At 35.8% G+C, this 21,990-nt stretch overlaps 1 protein-coding gene across 4 annotated transcripts in view; it reads right to left on the bottom strand.

The window, feature by feature from the left end:
- Window positions 1-21,990, bottom strand: part of LOC125694320 (leucine zipper protein 2-like) — a 140,173-nt gene that overhangs the window by 18,501 nt on the left and 99,682 nt on the right. For all 4 annotated transcript variants that reach the window (XM_048947320.1, XM_048947321.1, XM_048947318.1 and 1 more), the window contains exons 6-9: window positions 20,552-20,614; window positions 18,724-18,786; window positions 7,258-7,332; window positions 3,542-3,706 (exon numbers count right to left, since the gene is read on the bottom strand). In XM_048947320.1, the coding sequence (XP_048803277.1) occupies window positions 3,542-3,706; window positions 7,258-7,332; window positions 18,724-18,786; window positions 20,552-20,614 (366 nt within the window). The remainder of the gene's footprint in view (window positions 1-3,541; window positions 3,707-7,257; window positions 7,333-18,723; window positions 18,787-20,551; window positions 20,615-21,990) is intronic.

Here is a 21,990-nt window from a genome sequence, read left to right as displayed (position 1 = left end):
GCAGTTCTCATTCTTCAGCCTGTTTCCTCTATCAGGACTTGGACACACATGGTGTTTGTTGGTGGTCTTCCATTCCAGCCATGTGCAGTAGGGGACTAGGGGGCTGTTATTTTCTTCTTCACAGTTTGAAATTCTTGGCTATTTCTATTCCTAGAACACTGCAGTCCACAAAACACACAAAACCACAGGGCATTTATGAAGGAATTTATGTGGGGAATATGTAAAACAATGTTAGACAAAAACACCCTAGAGAAAACTAGTTGCCATTATTCTGCTATTCTTTTAATTGTACTGCCCATTATTTGTGTATTCAACCTTGCTACTGCAAATAAAAGCTGTTTTTCTGCTTCATTTTCATTAATATTCTGAATGACTCAAGCTCATTTTTTCTTTGCATTTAGGGCACAGGTATATTTACACTGCACAGCCAAAGAGCCAAAGATATTTGAATGATAGCCATCATTATAAAAAATGTATTAATTTAAGTGTAATGCTACCCTTTTCCAGAAAGGAAAATTAGAACAAATTGAGTAAGAAAGCATTCCACCTAGTGAATCCATATACTTGAAAACACATCTAAAACATCAGAGTTGTTCCATATGCCAAGCTACAGTTAGTACAGAAGAGACCTCAATTGGATGTCAATACCAGTACTCTGATTCACAGATGATCCCAACCCATGTTCCCCACAGCAGGTAGCCTAGTTGATTTTCATCCATTAATGATAATCTACCTAGATGTACCTAAATGGCTGTAAAGCTTTGAGTCCTTAGGCGGTCATCTAGAGATCAGAAATCCTCCTTTCAAAGATTTCTAGCCCTTTTCTTTCTCCCCAGTGTGTCACAGGGATGACACAAGATAGTTGCAGCTGCAGCTGTTGCATTTGGCAACTCCAAACACACTTGGGAGCATTCTCCACTTCCAGGAGACAGAAAGTTACTAGCTGGGACATTATGGTATGAAAAGAAACTATGGAATACAAAGAATTGTCAACAATCTAGAAAGATCAAGACCTCATAGTTCAGGATTAATGACCACCTTTCTTAGTTTTTTCCTTTGTGGGGTTTCCTTTGAGATGTTAGTGTCAATGAATTCACATGCAGACAGCCTTTGGGAAGTGCTTTCACGAGTGAAATCTGTGTTACGATGGCTACAGGATAGGTAAAATGGTTTTTGTCTGAAATATTAGTGCCTTCTCTCTATATTTTTGTAAATTGTACATGGTAAGGTGTAGCAAAATGCACTACTATTAATCAGTTCAAGGGAACTAAACTTTTGATTTTAGTGATTTATGTGCATTTATGCACTAATTTTTGAATCTCTATGCGTTTCTTTATCTTACAGTCTCTTGAAAGAAAAAAAATGACACTTCAGCAAATCAAATCTTTATAATGAACCTTCACAAGAAATTTGGAAATTTATTTTCCTAATTATCCTTTCTGCATCATGTTCTTATCTTAAACATCTTCTCTAGCAAGCACTCATTTTGTGATTTCCAGCTCTCAATACAAAAATACAACCTTCTTATTGCCACTGTTTTTAGTGAGAAGTGCCCCAACCTCACAGATGACTGCATATCTAAGTAATGCAGATGTCATACACTTCCATGGATTTAAAATAAATGTGACTATTTTAGAATAAACTTCTTATGTAGGATGAGAATATCTTAGAAGGTATTTACCAGACAACTGATAATTTCTTTCCTCAAAGTTCAACTGCATCTCAGTTATGAGATGCTCATATGAATTTCTCATTTTCACGTAGGAAAAATAATCAAACACAATTACACTTACCAGAATACAAGCCTGGTATATTAAAATATTTATGCAAATGTGATAGAGAAAGAACACTGTAGTTAGAACAATGTAGTTAGATTGACTTAGTCTGCAAGATTAAAAAAAAAAAAAACAAGGAAAAGATACATGAGAATGGATATTATTCTTTAAAAAAAAAATAAGAAAAATGCCTTCCATAATAAGGCTTAAATGCAGACATTCTGGACTGGCTATGCTGACTTGACAACCTATTTTACAGTAGCAGATTTCAGTGGTTTTATAATCACAGATAATGCACAGATTTATAATAATGAGGTGTCAGTGTGAGGACTCAGAACCATCATTTTTGCAGATGTTTTCATGGCATATGCCATGTGATGAGAAATGTGAGCAATGTCTATTAAAGCGGGAGCATAAGTTATTCAAGCACTCTTGTGATACAAAGAACTCAGACTGCTACATAGAAATATTGCTATATTTCATAAACTGGAACATTAAACATAAAATCAATTTGATTATTGACTGGAAAAAGAATGGAGATAATTTTGTTTTTCAATCAAATGTCATAAATTCTGTTCCAAACTCTACGCGTATTCCTTTGCTGTGCCAGGGACTACATGCTCCTGAAATCTCAGTCTGCATATCCTTGAGTCCATCCTTCTTCAGAATGGAGAACCAGTTGTTTTAATCTAAGTGAAGTCTAATATCCTCATGGGCTGTTACTAAATAATAAGCTGGTTTCTTTCTGGAGGTAATGGTTTACGAAATGAAGACTTCTCACTTTGAAATAGTTAATGAACCTACAATCAATATGGTAAGAGAAGCAACATGAGATCCAGCTTTATAATCATATTCAACTTTCTGACATTACATTTCAATTTTAATTACATAGAGAAAGATTTCTGATTTTTGGCTTCAATCTCTGTACTAATGGTGCATATCAACAGCTGCTATAAAAAATTACAAACTGACTGTGAGTTGGCAATCTCTTTTTATATTTCACGAAAGAGTTGTAGAATTTAAGGGAAAAATGAAACAAATGCTCCACCATCCTGCTGTAAAATTTTCTTCCTTAGACTCAGTCTAAATGTACTGAATCACATGAATAGAAGAGCAAAATGCAACCCTGGAGATGGAAATTATCTGAATATCCGTCTATCACTGTATATCTCAACTGTGATAAAATGCTTTCACTTATAGAATCAGAATGCTTTAGAAACCAGTTCTTTAATCATATTTACTCCTGAACTGTTGTTCCTATTTCCTGGATGTATTCTGCAAATCAAATATTCCCTGGCCTATTATTGCAGCCCTTTCGGCAAATTCTGTTTGAACGTACCAACCTGCTTTACTCTTCTATATTGGCCTTTGTCATGGCTTTTTTTGTGAAAAACAAAAAGTGCCTCACTGTTCAGTGCTGTAGTACCACAAACACATTATCAGTGCCTGGCAGGTAAATAATCCCATGAATTTCCATTCTTGCTTGTTTTAGATGTAAATCCATCTTCCTCGTAGATTTATTATGCAGACACAGCTCATTTAGCAAGCAATAGATGGAATTTTGCTTCTCAGCAAATAAAAGTACTCATTTCCCAACACTGTGAAACTTTACTGATACCAAAATTTGGCTTAGAATTATTAGAATTGGCTTAAAATTCATCCTAATCTTGCAATGAATTTTGAATCCTTCTTAGTTCCAGTTTGATGCTCTTACAGGACAAACTCTCACAGATACTTGAAAAAAAAGAGTGAGGGAGATACAATACCTTGGTGCTTATTACTGGAAATTGAACTTTTGAGCCCTCTGTAGCTGAGGATGTCAGCTTCTCTGTCGGTTTTGAAGGGATTCGATGTATAGCAGTAGGTTGATTGCGCAGAACAGAGGACAGGCAAAGCTTCACAGTGTCCTTCAGAGCTTTCAGCTGTGAATCCTGGGGAAAACAAGAAAACATCACTTCTCTGAGATGTGTTATTATGAATGGAGCCACTTGCTTTATCTTTTTGTATTAAGGCTAACATTTACAATAACAGCTGCTATTTCTTTCCATTACTACTAGCAGAATTATGTGTTTTTTATATTAAGTTAATTTATATTAAGTAATATTATATTTTATATATAAGTTTTTTATATTAAGTTTTATATTAAGTATATTTTATATAAGTTTTATATTAAGTATATTAATATATTTTTATAAATATAAATTATATTTAATAAATAATATTAATATATTTATATTAAGTTAAATTATATATGCACTATACACCAAAATATCTAAAAAGTTCTTGCATTGTTCCCTTTCATCCCTGAATTTTATCTATATTGGTTATTGCAAATACTTACTGAATTCTATTTCATCATTAAAGGAACAAATATACCACCTACCAAATCTCATCATTTCCAAATTTTTACATATAATATTTAGTAGAGAGAAGTAGACACTTGTAAGTACTGCAAAGACATAGACTTTGCATGGAATTTTGCCTATAATGTTCAGGTTAATTAGTATTTTTTCTACATTATAAAGAGTGATTTTAATCCCACAGAAGGATAACTACACTCATGTATATACATGTGCCTATTATGCTTTTATGCTGTATAGCAGGACTTCCCACCTGTTAAGACTGTGATACATCCATTACTGTACTTTAAGCCAATCTACACCTTTTAATTGGTGAATTGTTCTCATAATTACACGACAGTGTCTGTAGCTTGAGCCATAATACTGCTGTTTTACTCATAAATAAAGAGGTACTCATGAAAGCAGCAGTCTGACACTGAACAAAGTTGAGGCAATAAGAGCAGTGAGATAACTACTCACTGAGGAGGTCCCATTTTAAAATCTTTGTTCAATCACTGCAAGTCGTTTGGAGAATCAAATATTATTTATTGCCTTCATCACACTTGTCTCAGGGGAGTTAAACAGCATTTGGCCTTAAAAAAAATCTTGCTTTTGTTCTTTGTATTAAAAATCTACCTATAAACACATAATACAACCACACATTTTGGCCTTTAAAGATTTTTTTGAAGGACTCTGAGGCATATCATGACTAAAGCTGATGGGAAATACATGCATAAGTAAAATAGTGCATGCTACATTTTTCAAATATTACGTATACAATGTTAAAAATATTTCACAAATATGAATCATGAACAATGAAATACGGTACACAAAATCTTGTTTTAGTTTACTTGCTAAATAAGTACTGTTAGAGCCTATGTTTTATGCCAGATAAACCTCCACTAAATTCAAATAGGGAATGTATCTTATAATTGAGAGGCTCTGAGAAAAATCAGCAAACATTTAGTAGGGAATACTTCCCTACTACTTTTGTAGGGAAGCTTTTATAAAAAGGGCTCTTCCAGAATCTTCCAGAGATAAGTAGACTCTTGACCCCAGGAAGAAGTTAAGGTAGAGGTGTTGGTCCTCAGAAATTTATCTCCAGATAATTTCCTCCAGATAATTACTTATCCTTTCACCCCCCTCTCCTGTCCTTCAATGCTTGCTTTGCTATGGCCAGTCATAAATACTGTCAAGATGATATGCATGTCTTTATGTTTTCCTCCTTATACTCTTGAGATGAGACAGAGTTGGACTCAGTATAGAACAAATGGGGCTGTAGCAAAACAAAAAATGTCAGGCTTCCCAGGATCCCATCATGGGAGTTAGAAAAATGCTGCAGTGCGAATACACAAATGTGAGACATTAAATCTTCTGTCTTCACAAACAATACTTAAAGCAAATATTAAAAACAGAAGTTTCATACCCTCCCAAAAGTACAATACAGTTCTATGCCAATTTATAGTCACGTTTTGAGACTCGGTTACTCAATTAATCTTTTCCAGTACAGCTCATGTTCTGAAAATCACTGTTCTCTCTACATCAACCCCATTCCTACTGCACATGCTAACTTTGTCAACGTCTTCACTGCACTAATCTCCAACTGTTTTTAGTTCCCAGAGAAAAACTCTTGACCAGGGCAGAAAAGGTATTTGAAAACTTAAATGATCTCACTATTCTGCAGTGAGAATAAGCATGGGCACTGTGTCTTAAAGAGCTTTTTCACAATTCCACACTTATGAGCTTTGCACTTTTCATTCTCTATTTCCGTGCCTCTTTCTCATCACAGAATCATAAACCTTGGAAAAGACCAGTAAGATTATTGAGTTCAACCTTCAACTCATTCCATCACCACCATGCCCCCTAAACCAAAAGAACTATTGATGCCATCCATGGATTTTCTCAATGGTAATTTACCAGAAGATGATGCCAGTCCTCTGGAAAAAAACCTGAAGAATTATAACCTAGCATAAATTAAAATTCCATAATGTTTACAAGGAAAGAAACATAGGGTCAGAGAAGTCAGTTGAGCATGCTGCAAGCCCCCATTTAATTTACAGACTGGTTTACTACTCATTAGAAATTCCTGATGTCAAATGCTTTTTGCTTTCTCCTTAACAGCTGTCCACATTATAATGAAACGGTACATTTAGAAGATTTTTTTTTCCAAGTATTCTCCCCTTGTCATTGCACTAGACAGCAACTGGCACTAGTGAGAGAGCATGCCTGCGTGTATGCATGTGCAAAGTGAACACACTTAATTACCCAATTAATATGAGGAGCAGGTCACTTGAATGTACTTGCAAGAAACAACTACTACATGGCCAGCAATGCACACAGGTTTGGATAATGCTTCTGTGATTACTGTTTAAGTTGAAGAAATTTTGGAGGTAAATCCTCAGTTACTGTGGTACTGACAACCAGAAAAATACTTTAGTGAAAAGGTAATAGTTCTTTAGAAGCCTCTGAGACCTTTTCAACCTGATTTTTCTCTTCTGTCATGGTTTTATGCTCAAGTCCTGGGTACCTGCCCAGAAGAGAAGAACTACATTCCCAAGGAGACTTTGCAGCCACGGAGAGGAGATATAACTCCTAGCAAGGTCACCTGATGTGTTCTTTTTCGTCTGCTCTTCGTCGTGGGTGCTGACCCTGTCTCCCTGCTGCTCAATTGGACTGCGTATCTCAGCTTTATGGTGAGATATCCACCTTTCGGACATTCTCTCTCTCTCTCTCATTATATTTGATTAGCTTCAATTCTAATTATATTGTATTATAGTGTGTTATCTTGCATTCCGATACTGTATTTAGTAAATTAGTTTGTTTCTCCTCAGATCGTTGCCGCTGTTTTTAATTATTTTGGGGTCCCCTGTAACTTTTTTTTTCCTGGAGGCGTGGATCCGCAGATCCCTCCACCCCACTGGTCACGGAACTGGGCCAAGCCAGCCCATAAACCGTTGACGTCTTCTTAAAAAATCTGCAGCTTTATTTAACATCACACAACATGATTATTTCCACTGACTTAAGCCGAGTGCATGCTGTTAAACACATACCTAAACTTCTGCAATATTTTCACTTGTTTTTGTCAAGCTATGTACAAACATTCACAGCTAATAAACACGTTTGCATCATGTCACACTTCTTACCTTGTCAAGGGCTGCCTTTTCCAATTCATCTTTTGCAGCTGCTAGTTTCTGTTCCAGATCTGTTAGCCGTTGTACCTGTGGGAATAAAGAAGAAAAAGCGAATGTAATCTTGGCTTTTTAATATATTAAAATTTATTAATATTTAATAAAATTTTTAAAAATTACATTGTAACTTTTCATCCCATAATTTTTCACACAGCACATGAGAGGAAAAATGTAAACTTCATGGGTAACATACATAATTTGATTCAGAAATGATTGCCAAAAGACAAAAGGATACTACTTTCCCCAAAGAAAATGTGTATTTTTATGTATGAACTTGAGTCTGCACCATTTGTATGAACGCAAGTTTACTTTTTAATTTCTGTGCCAGAAGAAAAGTAATTCCATGCATGTACTTACAACTGTGCCACAGTATTATTCTGAAAAAATAATGTTCAAAGATTTAATTAATTTGTTCATTTATCTCACTTCTTTTTCTAATTAAGCACACGATTTTGTTATTTTAAGCAAGATATTAAAATCAATGTAGGCATAGAACAGAGAAATCACCGTCAAACATTCATAGACATTGAGCCCCTTATGAGATGTGACTGCCTGCTAGTACACAAAAGGTTAGCTCCAAATTTGTTTCTCCACCTTCTTCGAGATGCAAAAGGAACATTCACAGGAATAGTGAGTTATGCAGCTATATAGTGAAAAATCATTTGGGGAGCTCTGGATTCGAAGTCATCACACCCAGTGTGGGACAACTGATGCCTTTTACACAGCACAATACTATTTGCCTGCAGGGTCCTTTGGGAGGAGAGATCTCAAGAGATGATGCCTGCCAGCATTAGGCATAGGTTGCACTGTCTGACCAAATGACAAAAGCCTGCCATTCGTATTTCCCTGACTACATGAAGAACCACTTAGTCACATCTTAGAACAGGATCAGACCTCAATCTGGGAACTAATCAGAGCCACGGTTTTGTTACTAAGAAACCTGTATGGTTACACCATATTGCCTTCAAACAAAAGTCAACCTCTTGCTCAGATGCAGGGAAGTCCCTTGTGAATGAGTTCTGTAATTTCTATTGCATCACATTTCTTTGAGCTGCCACACACGCAAAAGAGAATGGACCACTGGTTTAGCTCATCAGCACGCAACACAGCAGCCAATATAGAAGAATTTACTGATTTCACTTGATTTTGCATAGTTTGCCTTGACTTATCACATAAGAGGAAAACACTTAATTTTTCATATCATTAACGTTTTGATTCTTGGTACTTATGAATATTTTTTCCCCAGTTATACAAATTTCAATTTCACAGAAAGAGAAACAACATTTGAAAAACAGTATGTATAATTAAATAATTAAATAATTTCAATTTCCATTAAAAGGAAAATTACGCAAAATACAATTTTCATAGTAGATGAGAGACCAGCATGGCATCTCTGATGGCGTGCATCACAAATGGTTTAGAATTACATAGAGGATGATGGATTGTCACTTGGTCAGTCAACTTTTCCATTCAGCACCGTCTCTGAAACATCAGAAGATACAAATTTCAGAGTGTTTGGTTTTCTTAGACATGAATTATTAGGTAGCTGGAAATCTAGGTAGCTGATATGAAGAAGGTACCAGGAGCTACAGGGAAGAAGCTACTGCTTCTTTCTTGTCACAGCAATGTATGGTGACATTATTCTTGGTGAAAATGCAGTCATATCAAAATGAAATTTGTGGGAAAGTATTTCATTTATTTAATGGGTGCCTGCCATTAGAAAGAATGAAGTAACCTTACACGGACTGAAAACACTACTCACATTAAGCAAAATATTTTTTGTTTGTGGAGGAAGGGACAAAGGTATGTATTAATACTCTTCCCATGGGCATCATTTATCAAATCTTATTATTTTTTTGTGATATCACAGTATCTGACTGAATGGTCTTTATCTGCATTTTTCAATTTTGTTTCATTTCACAGATTACTGAATCAAAACGCCATTGATACAGTGGAAATGAAGTGACAATAAAATTCTGGCATTAAAAATGTTTCTTTTCTGGAAGGCTCACTTAAAAGTAGTGATGTCTATTTACATCTCGATCCCTGAACTGCAGAATGATCAAATTTTTTCTGATTTTTTTTTTTTTTTTTTGCTGTGAAGCCTGAATTCTTACTGCAATTATTTCCCTGCTATTTTAAGTAAAAATATTTTGAAGGAGCCTGTTCAATCATTGTGGCCTAGGCCCTTCATAAGGAACAAGTGCAAAATACAAGGCCAGTTTTCATAAAGAGGTAAAAATTTTTGCAAAGCTTGGTCTGGGAAAACTTAAAAATATCTTTTCTCTTGGGCATTCTTGTAGAATATTCAATGGCTACATCAGGTCTTACTGATAAAACTGAGATAAATTGATTCTTCATCCCCTTCATGCCCCGTCCCTGGAGGTGTTCAAGGCCAGGTTGGATGGGGCCCTGGGCAGCCTGGTTTAGCATTAAACGTGGAGGTTTGTGGCCCTGCATGTGGCAGGGGGATTGGAGATTCATGATCCTTGAGTGCTCTTCCAACCCTGGCCATACTGTGATTCTGTGATTCTGTGAAAGAATGTGATGAGCAATTACTGTCTGTGAAGCGCACTTTTCCAGATCAAAGGAATGTATTTACACACTGTGAATTACATTACACATAGTGCCCATACTTAAATACTTCCAGGCATAATAAATATTAAAAAATAAAGAAGAAAAAGGAGAGGACGAATGTGATTTCAAAGAGAGAGAAATCCAAAGTGGTATAAAATGTATTTCTAGCAAATAATTGAGACCAGAGTGAGATTCTACAAATACCAAAACAATATAAAAACAACACCTGTATGTGTTTGGTGTTATGATTTTGGATGTCCAGGAATTTATAACTATAATACCTGTACAATAAGTTTCAGATCAGGTGAGGGACAAAACAGCATGGTTACAAATAATGCACATCCATTAGAAATAGATGCAATATTTTCAACTGCATTTTATTTTACAATAAACCTTAAGTGTTTGAAAAATAAAATTCTTAGTGTACAAATTTTTAATTTATAATTATATTGTCTAAATAGGACAACTTTTTAATTGGAAATCACTTAACTGGAAGATGGAACAACTGCTTAATTGAATAAATTATCCAGTAAACAGTAGCTTCTATGTTTATTCTGTAAGCATTATTAATATCCTAGAAATGCACAGAGTTGCCTTTCAGAATTGTACCGTTTATTGCACAACCGTACTGTCCTCAGAAGATAAATGTAACCAAGAATAGCACTTTTTGGTAGCTACACCATTTAATTACTAGTAAACCTTACGTATGACATTTAGGAACACTGAGTTGTATTTTAAGCACTTTTAAACAAGAATAAAAATCAGTTACAAATAGAATTTCTATAAAATCCCACAGATTGTATGTTTTTTTGATGCTCACTGCTGCCACAATATTTTAATCTCTCATTCCAAAAAGGAAATAAGGCCTTTGTCAGTTTAATTAGTAGAAATTTCACATTACCTTCCCCAGTCCTCATGCTTTTCCTTGACATAAATCCAATTATAATAAAAGCAAAACGGAAGTTTGCTGGGGTGTCATTGAAGTACTTTAGATTTAACTAAAGAAAAGTAATTATTTCCCTGCAGAAACAAACTCTGAAAACATACACGCACAGAAGTGACATTACTAGGGATGTTTATGTATAGTCCTCTTTTTAAAAATTCTTTTTTTTTTTTTTTTTAATTTTAAACCTCTCTTTTTCCTGATATATACTTACATGAGGTGTACCAATCCTACTATTTTCTCTGACCCTTAGGCAGTTTGGACTTATTTAACGCTTTATGTGACAATATGTATAAGCTTTTAGAAAGTGTGAATGTCCTCATCCACTTCAATGTGATGCTGATAGAAAAACTCTGTTTATTTTGGTGAAAGCTGGACCAGGACTGTAAATTAATTAGCAGCTGAATGCTATTCAATGCCTGTTAAATCTAAAGCTGCAACTGCTAGATTTAGTTAAATTCAACTCTTGTACTGGCTATTGAGTAGCCTTGTCACTCAGGAACTCAGATTAGCTGCTTAAGATTGCAATAATGCCTAATGCAAATCCACATTCTTAAGGCTACATACAGAAACTTTCCTAATAAAAATTATCAATTCATTAGAAAATTCATAACAGTTTTTTAAACTTATAACCACATTGTAAAAAAATCTTGCCAACAACAAGTTAATGCACCTGACTTACTAATTACTGAGAAAATTCACATTTCATGAACCTGTGTTTTCCCAAACTGCATGAAACTATTAAAAAACAGAACAGTTGAATAAAAGACACCAGTAAATGATGGTACAAATACATCATCTGAAGGTGTTCAAGGACAGAATGGATGGGGCCCTGAGCAGCCTGATCTAGTATTAGATATGGAGATTGGCAGCCCTGCCTGCAGCAGGGTTGTTGGAGCTTGATGATCCTTCAGATCCCTTCGACTCAAGCCATTCTGTGATTCTATGATCATCTAACATCCTTACCAGGAAATATGTAAAGGGATAACACTCCATTTTCTTACACGTCATATATTGTTGTATCAAAAAACTTCCTGTGTGTGCAAATGGCATTGGAAATATTTTTTCAACATTTCCTGGACCCTTAGTCTGCTACCACATAGCCAACATTAACACATGTTTAATAATTCTAACGTTACTGAAAAAAATATATACAAATAACTAAAATACGGCACTTGAAACAGAAAATATGTAATAGCAAAATATATGTTTAACAGTGAAAACTTCATAAGGAAAAGCAACAGTCTAGATAAGACTTTCTAAATACACTTTTCTGAGCCTTGCAAGTAACACTATACTGCTACTCAGGAGAACAATAATTAAAAAAAAAAAATAATAAAATCCACCACAACCAAAACTCAACTAGTCAGTGTTTTTTGCCCTACTTCAAAAGGAAACAAATTAAAACAAACTAAAAAAAAAAAAATCTTGCGCTTCATGAAAGCAAGTATTTAATCTACAATGATAGAAGACACCAAAATATCCTTATGCTAGCTGTCCTATCTCAACAGTTATCTCAAAAATAATCAATCTTTTCATCTATCAGTTACCAAGAAAACATATCAGCCAGGTATTTATGCAACAGAGGTAATATGCTTCACAAAAATCACAGAATCACAGAATGGCTGGAAGGGACCTCAAGGATCATGAATCCCTAACCCCCCCTGCCACATGCAGGGCCACCAACCTGCAATTTAATGCTAAACAAGGCTGCCCAGGGCCCCATCCAACCCGGCCTTGAACACCTCCAAGGACGGGGCATCCACAACCTCTCTTGGCAGCCTGTTCCAGTACCTCGCCACTCTCTGGGTAAAGAATTTCCCTCTGATGTCCAACCTAAATCTCCCCTCCCTCAACTTAAAACCATTTCTCCTCGTCCTACACATATCAACCCTTTCAAAGAGTTGATTCCCCTCCCCTCTGTAGGCTCCCTTTAGGTATTGAAAGGCTGCAATGAGGTCACCCCGCAGCCTTCTTTTCTCCAGGCTGAACAAGCCCAGCTCCCTCAGCCTGTCCTCATAGGGGAGGTGCTCCAGTCCCTTGATCATCCTAGTGGCCCTCCTCTGGACCCTCTCCAACAGCTCCCTGTCTTTTTTGTATTGCGGGCTCCACGCTTGGACTCAGTATTCCAGATGGGGCCTCACAAGAGCAGAGTAGAGGGGGACAATCACCTCCCTGTCCCTGCTGGCCACCCCTCTTTTGATGGACCCCAGGATTCCATTTGCCCTCCAAGCCGCAAGAGCACAGTGTTGGCTCATATTAAGTTTTTCATCTATCAGGACCCCCAGGTCCTTCTCCACAGGGCTGCTTTCAAGGAACGCTCCTTCTAGCCTGTATGGATGCCTAGGATTCCTCCGGCCCAAGTGCAAAACTTTACACTTTGCTGTGTTGAACTTCATCAGGTTCAACCGGGCCCATCTTTCTAGCCTCTTGAGGCCCCCCTGAAAAAATCAAGTTACCAAGTGTAATTTTATTGTCTCAGAAAATTAAAATATTAAAAAATCCAATTCAATAATGATTTGCCTTACAGTCTTGTCCTACATCCAATAAGAAGACAGATCTAATTGCAAATGTTTGATAAACTGAAAAATAAAATTTTATGTTCAAGAGTGGTAACATCCACTAGAAATACTCACATCACTATAAAAAAAAAAATCCTTCAGTGAATAATCAACAGAAGCATTATAATTAAAGTATAAGCCTCATCACTTGGAAAAAAACAAAAAACTAGCAACTCCAAAGACTGAAATACAGTATGCAGCAAGAGCAACAGAGATCCTGAACCACATAGTTTCAGCACTTCAGCACTTAGTCTAGCTCTGTATTAGTCCAACTACTACAGAGCAGAAGTATCTCAAGGAAGACCCCACAGCCTCGCACCTTCCACCTCTCCCTCTACATGTTATCCTATAGAGCTCTTCACAGCCCAACACATCAGTCATCTAAGTGGCAAAACAGAACAACAACCTGGTCGCAAAATTCATGCTCAATCCTAATATATCTAGACAACAAAAGCTGAATTCTGTAATTTCCAGAAGTCAATATATAAATAGACCAACCTTCATGTGATAACAGCTTCAGACATAAAATCTACAATATACTTTCTCAGCCATCAATGCAATTGCTTTTAGGAATATACTTCCAATTTTCTTCCTGCCATTATGATTACTTTTGGCAAATAGAGATAGTCCTTGAAAAAAATCCACCTATATTCTAGCAAATCATGAAAACAGTAACTACAAATTATCACATTTCAACAAGAAAATTTAGCTCTCCTCAGTAACACCATCCCAGTTGTCATACATCACCAGACACAACAACTTCTGTGCAATAGCATTAATTACTCATTAAGCTATTAAACATTTAACTTCACTGATTGTGTAATTACCTTGTACTGCAAATGCTTTGAAAGTAGAATGTCATCAATCTTACTGTCTGGCTTTCCATAAACTGATGCACACATATGGAACCAGAGCATGAAATGCAAACCACTCCGTATTTCCAGGCTTACAGAGAACCTGATCTGCATGTACAACCACTAAATGGCTTACCTATTACTCACAAATATTAAGCAATAAAAAAACCAAAGGCAATCATTCCTGAGCTAAAGATAAAGAAGAGCATCGTGCAACACTCGTAGTCATGACTCCTTCTCTTGCTCAAAGATCTTTACTACAAGAGCACAAAACATAGTTCAAAGTAATGACTCAAAATACTATCACTCAGGTCATGTCTCAAGGTCGGGGTAGATTTCACAGGATCCCTTTCACACCCTATTACTTAAGCCTTTCTTTCCAAATTTTTTAGGTACTGTTTTAGGCAAAAGATTATTTTTTCATCTAATACTACTGTGTAATTACAGACTGATAAAAACTTTTCACTTTGTGATTTCTCCTTCGTTCAGTTTGTACATCATTGCTTTTACTGCTTTATGTAGTGGTACCAGGCTTTAGGGCCCTAATCCTTCACATGCTCAGCAAATAGATGAAAAATCTGAAGATTGAAAAAGAACAAATGTGATGGTCATGTTCAGAAAGAGAAAAAGAAGAAAGAGATCATGACTTACAGATCTGTTATCATAACATTCATTTTTGGAAAAATACTGGAAAGAGTAATCAAGCCACCTCTCTAGAGGACAGTTTTATTTGCTGCATATCATTCATGAACAGAACAATGAAGTAAACATTTACTCATCAAATGCTCTGGTGACATCAAACCTCTTTGTGTCACAGATGATGTTTTTTTTCCTATATTTATCTTGACAAACTGGAGAAAATAGGATGATATTCCCTAAAGAAGAGTGCAAGATATTAAATACAGACAGGAATAATCACTGAAACAAACACAGAATATAAAATGGCAGGGATAGATGACTCAAGATGACATCACCACAGAACGTGTCATGACTTTGTAAAGCAGAGAACACTGTGGGTACAGAGTACAAAAATGTTTTTACTCTGCTCAGTGTGGGTGAAATGACCCACACTGAGTTAGACTTCTGTGGCCACTTCAGGGCATTGCAAATGGGCACAGACCAAAGGAAACACGTTCAGATGAGAATAATGCGCAGCCTTAATGGTGTGAGAACTAATATTGAGAAGCAGAACTAGAGAAAAAAAAACATAAACAAGCCCAATCCCAACATATATTATTTTAATATGCAGGATAATAACTGCAAAATATAGTTATGAAGAGAAAGGAAAATAAAATTACTTCCTAAGTCTATGTGAAATGGTATGGTAACATGCTGATTTCCATTTCAGTAAGGCACATTCAAGAGAGATATATGAAGACATTTTTTATTTTTAAGACTAGTAGACCAAAGCAGGAGAAAACTTGCATGCCCTTCTAACTTCTGCTCCTTGCAGGGAAACGATGGAACAGAGCAGATTAGGAGAAACAGACGGGTCTCACACAGTCTGCCTCTGCTTAGCCACTGCTCCCCTCCTCTTTAAAACCTGCCTAGGTGCTGAGCAGCACCCAGTACTCAGATGTGTCCACAGAGCTAGGCTGGAGCCATTGATTCCTATCTCTCCCAGCTTTTTCTTCGGAATTAAAGCTGTGGTATTTTTAATTAAGTGCCCACGATTGGTTAGGAAGATAAACTTCTGAATGTAGGCCAGTGTTGCACAGCCAAACTTGGTGTCTGTCAGATGGCAGAAATATGGTCTGAATCCATCCTTAAAAGTCAACTGGATTGATCCTGAGAACATCCGTATCTGAGAAGCATGCCCTGTCTCTTTGCCTTCAGCATTAAAACTGAAACCAGATGATGTCTATGTCAGTAATAACCTTACCCAACACTATCTTAGTCACTTCAAAGAGGGGTCTGCAGAGCTGGGAAGTGGGGAGATGAAGCTGAGCCTGGTGCCTTGAAAACCATTGCAACAACTGAGCAGTGAGATGGCCATCTTTCTCTCAGAGGAATAATACATTGCAGAATCACCAGTGTACTGCAGCTACCCATGTGCTATTGAGTAGATGGCAATAACACAGGCATAGCAATCATGAAATTTTGGGCATAAAGGGAATAAAAAGTGATGTAGCAGCAGCCACAGACTGACAAATGTTTTACACGATAAATAGTGCTGCAGACTACAGAAGAAGAGTTAATGTTCAAAGGCCTCCCTAGCCTCCCCCCCAGGGAAGTGGTCAAATCACCAGTAAGTTGATGATGCACTGGTTCGGTTGTCCTCATAAATGAGTGGTTAACTATATATTTTGCTCCAGGACTTAAAATTACAGAAGGAAAAACAGATTAAATGGCAGATGAAATACCTATTTCTGAAACTTTTAAGCAGAATCCTTAGGAATTCATCACAAAGCAGAAAACAAATATTGAAGTGAACCACTTGCATCTTGTACATTGAGAAGAACAAAGTTTTCAGGAGTACAAGAGACTTACACAAACTGATATCAAAAGTCAATGCTGGATTTATTTTTCTTTATCTGACATTCATATCAAACATTCATACAATTGTGTTTCAGGAGCAACAACAAAAAAATCTGTAGATCCTTTCTAATTAAGTAAAAATGTGACTTCAAGGAAAATATAATCAAATGATGGGAAAACAGGGATTGGAGAAGAACTAAATTTGGAAACAAGTGGTTATGAGCGACTAAAACAAATGTAGATTTCAATTTAGCAAATCGTTTAAACTTAAAGTGTACTTTAACTGAATCGAGGATTTAGGATAACTACTGTAATTAAGAATGGACTCATTTAAAACTATCAGGTTCCCACTTGCAAAAGTAACTATAAATTCTAAAAGATGACTGAAAATTTAACATTAATTCTTCCTTATTTTGCTTGTTATAACACAAAGTAGATTTCCAGTCCTGTCAGTTTTTCAGTGTTACCACTCTACATGTTTTAAGGGACTGAATGCTGAGAAAGAGTTCAGAACTCAGATTCTAATGACAACAGATACACTGACAACAAATATAGTCTTGAGCACATCACCTAAACTGTTGTGTCTCCTTCTGATGCATGGCATTATATCATACGTATGGATACATAGGAAAAGACACAAGATACATATGTATAGACATGTCACATAATCCAATATACTACAATGCAATTTGAAAACATAGTAAGAGTAAATACATGCAAAAAAATGAGGAATTCATGTTGTATTTACTACCACTTTGTAAGATACTGTCTCACAATGTTACAACCAGACATAATCTACCAATTCATTGGAGTGTAAGAGCCGTCTTTCTCCCAGCTCTTCCTCTTCCTTTCCCACTTACTCCCCAAAGCTCTAACTAGAAGTCTTACTGACAACAGTTAACAGAACATAAGAAGGTTGTTAAAGAAGGTTCTCATTAAGGTTGATTATTAAAAACACAGTTCTCAGTGTTGATTATTAAAAAAAAAACCAAAAAAAAAAAACCCTCTTGTTCTCACAAATATCTTCAAAATAAATTCCAGAGTTCCATTCCCCCCGCCCCATAAATTAAATTTCCTTTAGTCAGGAAGAAGTCTAACAAACATATTTCTGACTACATGTAGAAAACATAACAAATGAGCAAATCAGAAAACTATCACAGAACAAAACTGAAGAGTGAAGAGATATTTTAGATATTTGCATATGAACTTCTCAGGAGATGGAACTTCTGAATCCTATTCCCAGTTTACTATATTTATCTAAACTTCTTGAAGAGTTTTTAACTCAATTAGCTCATTGTCTCCCCAAAAGGCAATGTAAACATTTTCACTGTTTTTCAAGTAAGAGCATTCAGAGCAGAATTCACCCTGACTAACCTGGGGAGCATTTTGTAGCTGGTGGTTCTAATATTCTATCCTGTGCCTTTCAGAAGAAATATGGACCTCACACTGAGTTCAGTTATCTTTTAAATAAGTCTAGCTCTAGGCACTTGGGGGATGACTACTTATCCCCACCATTTATGCAGGAAATGAAAGCACTACTCAATTAGCAGCCAAGATCCACCTGTAAAGTATCAAATACATCACAGAATCTATGGAATAGGGTAATATATTTTGGTTTCCAGTGAGGAACTGGAATGTTGCTTTATCTCAGCATGCAAACAGATATTCATAAACTATTTTACACTATTTCTATATATTTTGAAATATACTGCATACAAATTTAGGCTTTGAAGCTTCTCTTCTTTGACCCAGAAAGCAATTTAATAAGAAACACTTTTCCTATTAGAGTGGTTTGCAAATGAAAAAGAAAACCCAACAGAAAATAGCATGTCTGAATTAGCATTATGATACTATTCTCATCTATTGTGGTGTCAGCTCTTCTCGGTATCAACAGAAGTAAATGATTCCTTAAAAATATAGCAACAAATGCAGTTATCATACTCACAGATGACTTCAACATAACAGCAACTCTAATAACTTAGCAAAACTATGTTGAAAGAAGACTCACCTTGAAAATCAAATCTTTTTTGCCGTAACGAAGTTCTTTCAGCTGGGCTTGGATCTTTTTTGACTGAAAGTGAGGATAATGCAATCAGTGGATTTTGGATTCTTTTCAAATATTTATTTTTAAGACAGCAAGTTCTGAGAACATGAAAGCATAACTGGAGGCATCACCTTCAAAACAATCTTCAGAGCAGAATGAAATTGTCTGCACACACTTTGGGAGAGAAGAATGAAGCATGAGCTTCCTGGTAGGCAATTCTATCCATGAAAGATGTTTGATCTCGTTATTAAAAGAGTATTGATTTCACAAGTTATTATGCTGGAAGTATTGAACTTAAAGAGCAAGAAAGAACTGCATTTCTCTGACCTATATAACCTAAATCTGGCAAAATGACAAAAAGGAAAAAAAAAAAAAAAAAAAGTCCTGTAGTAGCATTTTTGCTTATTCTAGTGGCACTAAGCCACTTTAAATCCATAAATTTGTCAGGATGACTCATCAAGTCTAAAATTTTTTTAAGTTTTAAAATACACTCGCTATCTGCTGCCTTGAATACTGGTGAGCTGAGGGTTTGGTTTCCTAAAATCCTCAGACAGCAATGGTTCTCATGCAACAATAAATTTCATTTAATTTCAGACCTCACCTGTAGACTAAAAGACATGTTGTAAATAGTAAATCATCTGTGAAAATATCTAAAAGTTAATTACCTAATATTCTAGATGTTAATGCAAATAGGAAAAACAAACTCGAATAGGAAGGGTAAACAGCAAGCTGTGTTGAACATTGTCAATTCTTTTAGCAGTAAACAAGGGGAGAATTTATACTTGTACTCAAATACTCTGGCATGTTTGAAAGCAACAGTGATGACAGAGGAAGGTAACAGATTCTGAAAAGCTAGCAAAAAAAAATACCCACTGTTACCAACTGCTGAGGATATATCTGAAGCAGTAGTTGCAGAACTTCATCTAGGCTAATTAGCCAGTACAACTGGAAATCACTGCTTGGACCTCATAAATTTGGCTGTCTAGGTACAAAAGTAGAGTCTTTGAAGAAAACATGGCCCACCTTAACTGTGATAATTTTAGCAAAGAAGTTTTATGCTTCTGTTCAATTCCGGCAACATGAAATGGACTTCACAGAAGTTATTTCTGCAGATGAAATCCATGACTAAGTCATGTAAAAAAGTTAAGATTCATATGTAGAAATAACCACTCTCACAAAAAGGTAAATAGCTAAAAGGACTGCTCCTGTGAATACAGTTACTAGGGCACTTAGGGAAAACAGGGTGGTTGTTTTTTTTTTTTTTATATCATTGGCTATTTCTGCTAGTGTTTCTGTAGAGGAGATATTTTCTAATATGATACTTCCCTTGAAATAATGAAATGTTATAAGGATCAATAACAATAAATCTTTTGTGTTTCTACGAGGTATTTCAAAAAGTCATTTAATGACTCCTGTCTTATTCTAGGCATGAAGAATAGGGAAATAAAATCAGTTTAACATACATTATAGAGCAAAATGTATACTTAAAGAGCTTTACATATGTGAAATAACCATTCCCAAACTTTATTAGTCTAAAACTTGAGATTGCAGCTAGCTAACATATTTGAGTTGCCCATAATGTAGTCACGGAAATGAGTTTGAATTGTTTATAAACATCATAGTGGTGATGGCTTGATGGTTGAACTTGATGATTGTAGAGGTCTTTTCAAACCTTTATGATGCAATGATCATGCATGCATAATATACAATCTATGCAGAATCTCAGTGCAAAAGACTGACATGACATTCTTCTGGGTATGTTAACTTTGAAATAGAGAGAAACCTTCCTTACCTCTTCTGCACGAATACCACAAAGCTTGTTTCCTGACAGCAGCTTGTTTTTGAGGCTTTTGTTCTGAGGAAAGAAGTTTTATTAGAGACTTAGTGACACTTTAAAGGATCATTTGAATACTTTATCTATGTTATCACCAAGTTTTATATTACACATGGATAACACCTGCAAGTCACTGGAAAAGACATAATAAAATATTATGGTAGTTGCATCATGGTGCAACTATCCTCTCTTACAAAATTCTGAACGCCTACAACTTTGCATTAAAACATGCTTTTGCAGGAAGTGGAAAGCACAGAGAAAACCTCTAAACCACACCAGCAATCACAACAATTTAGACTGGATGTACTAAGCAAAAAAGGTAAGAAAAAACACCCTAATCCTCACCTGTTGTCAAGAGCATAGCTCAATATCATTTTTCAGTAAATCATTGTAACAATTGAGTATGAAGGTGAAGGATGTCAACACTTAGCCAAGGCGATGAAATGCATGGAAATTGGCCATTAAAATTCACAACTTAATGTACTGCATGTCATCAAAATTTTTTTTTATAAAGGCCAGCAAGCTGCATTTTGACCTCTTGGTGTTCTTATTCATGTAAAAGTTTCCAATATGTTTCTTCCCATTTTCAGGAGAAAAAAAAATACATAATCCTTGATAGCATAATTTTTTTTTATAGTCCAGTTGTTATTTCTGCTATCTATACTCATCCCAAAATTAACAGACAAGAGTACGATTTCCCTGGGGTGTAACCATCTTCACTGTTCAGAATTTAAATATTTGGCAGGAAGACATTTCAGTACTGGTAGCTTAATGTATTTTAAAAACTTGAAAAGCTTACAGCCCAAACTGTTCACTGCAGTGTTTGCATTTAATCATATCATTAAGCCAAGTTATGATGGTATTTAATTCTTTACTAAATTTGCACCAGCAGTTTCAGCGGATTTCTAAATCCAGGTGCAGAAACCTGCTGCCTGTTCTTTTTTTTCCCCCATACAGTTGGACGTACACATGCTCCCTAGGAAATTATTTAAAGCATGATGCCAACAGTCCCTAATTTTCATGTCTTATGATATTACTACCTTGCACCTCAGTAATATTCAGGTCTCTTTACCTGTCTTCATCAGCTTCCCGCTACAATATCAATGCATAATGGCTGAAAAGTGCGATGAGGTTTTTTTGGTAACATTTAATTTCCATCTTCCTGTTAAAAGACTTAAAAATCAAAGCACAAACTAAGCACTCAATAGAAACACTTCTGCAGTTGCAGTACTCATTCCTTCCTTTGCTGCCAACTCATATTTTTAAAGTCATCAAACAGCTTCATATTGTGTTTTTTAATACATATTCTCCTTATTCAAAATAAATAATAAGCACCTTATGATGCAATCACTGCCATTTATAGACATCATTATACCTAACAAATTATACCTGCATCT

Source organism: Lagopus muta, chromosome 6 (assembly GCF_023343835.1).
Source record: "Lagopus muta isolate bLagMut1 chromosome 6, bLagMut1 primary, whole genome shotgun sequence".
Lineage (NCBI taxonomy): Eukaryota > Metazoa > Chordata > Aves > Galliformes > Phasianidae > Lagopus > Lagopus muta.
Note: the sequence above shows the minus strand (reverse complement) of the source record. Positions and strands in the feature narration are given on the sequence as shown.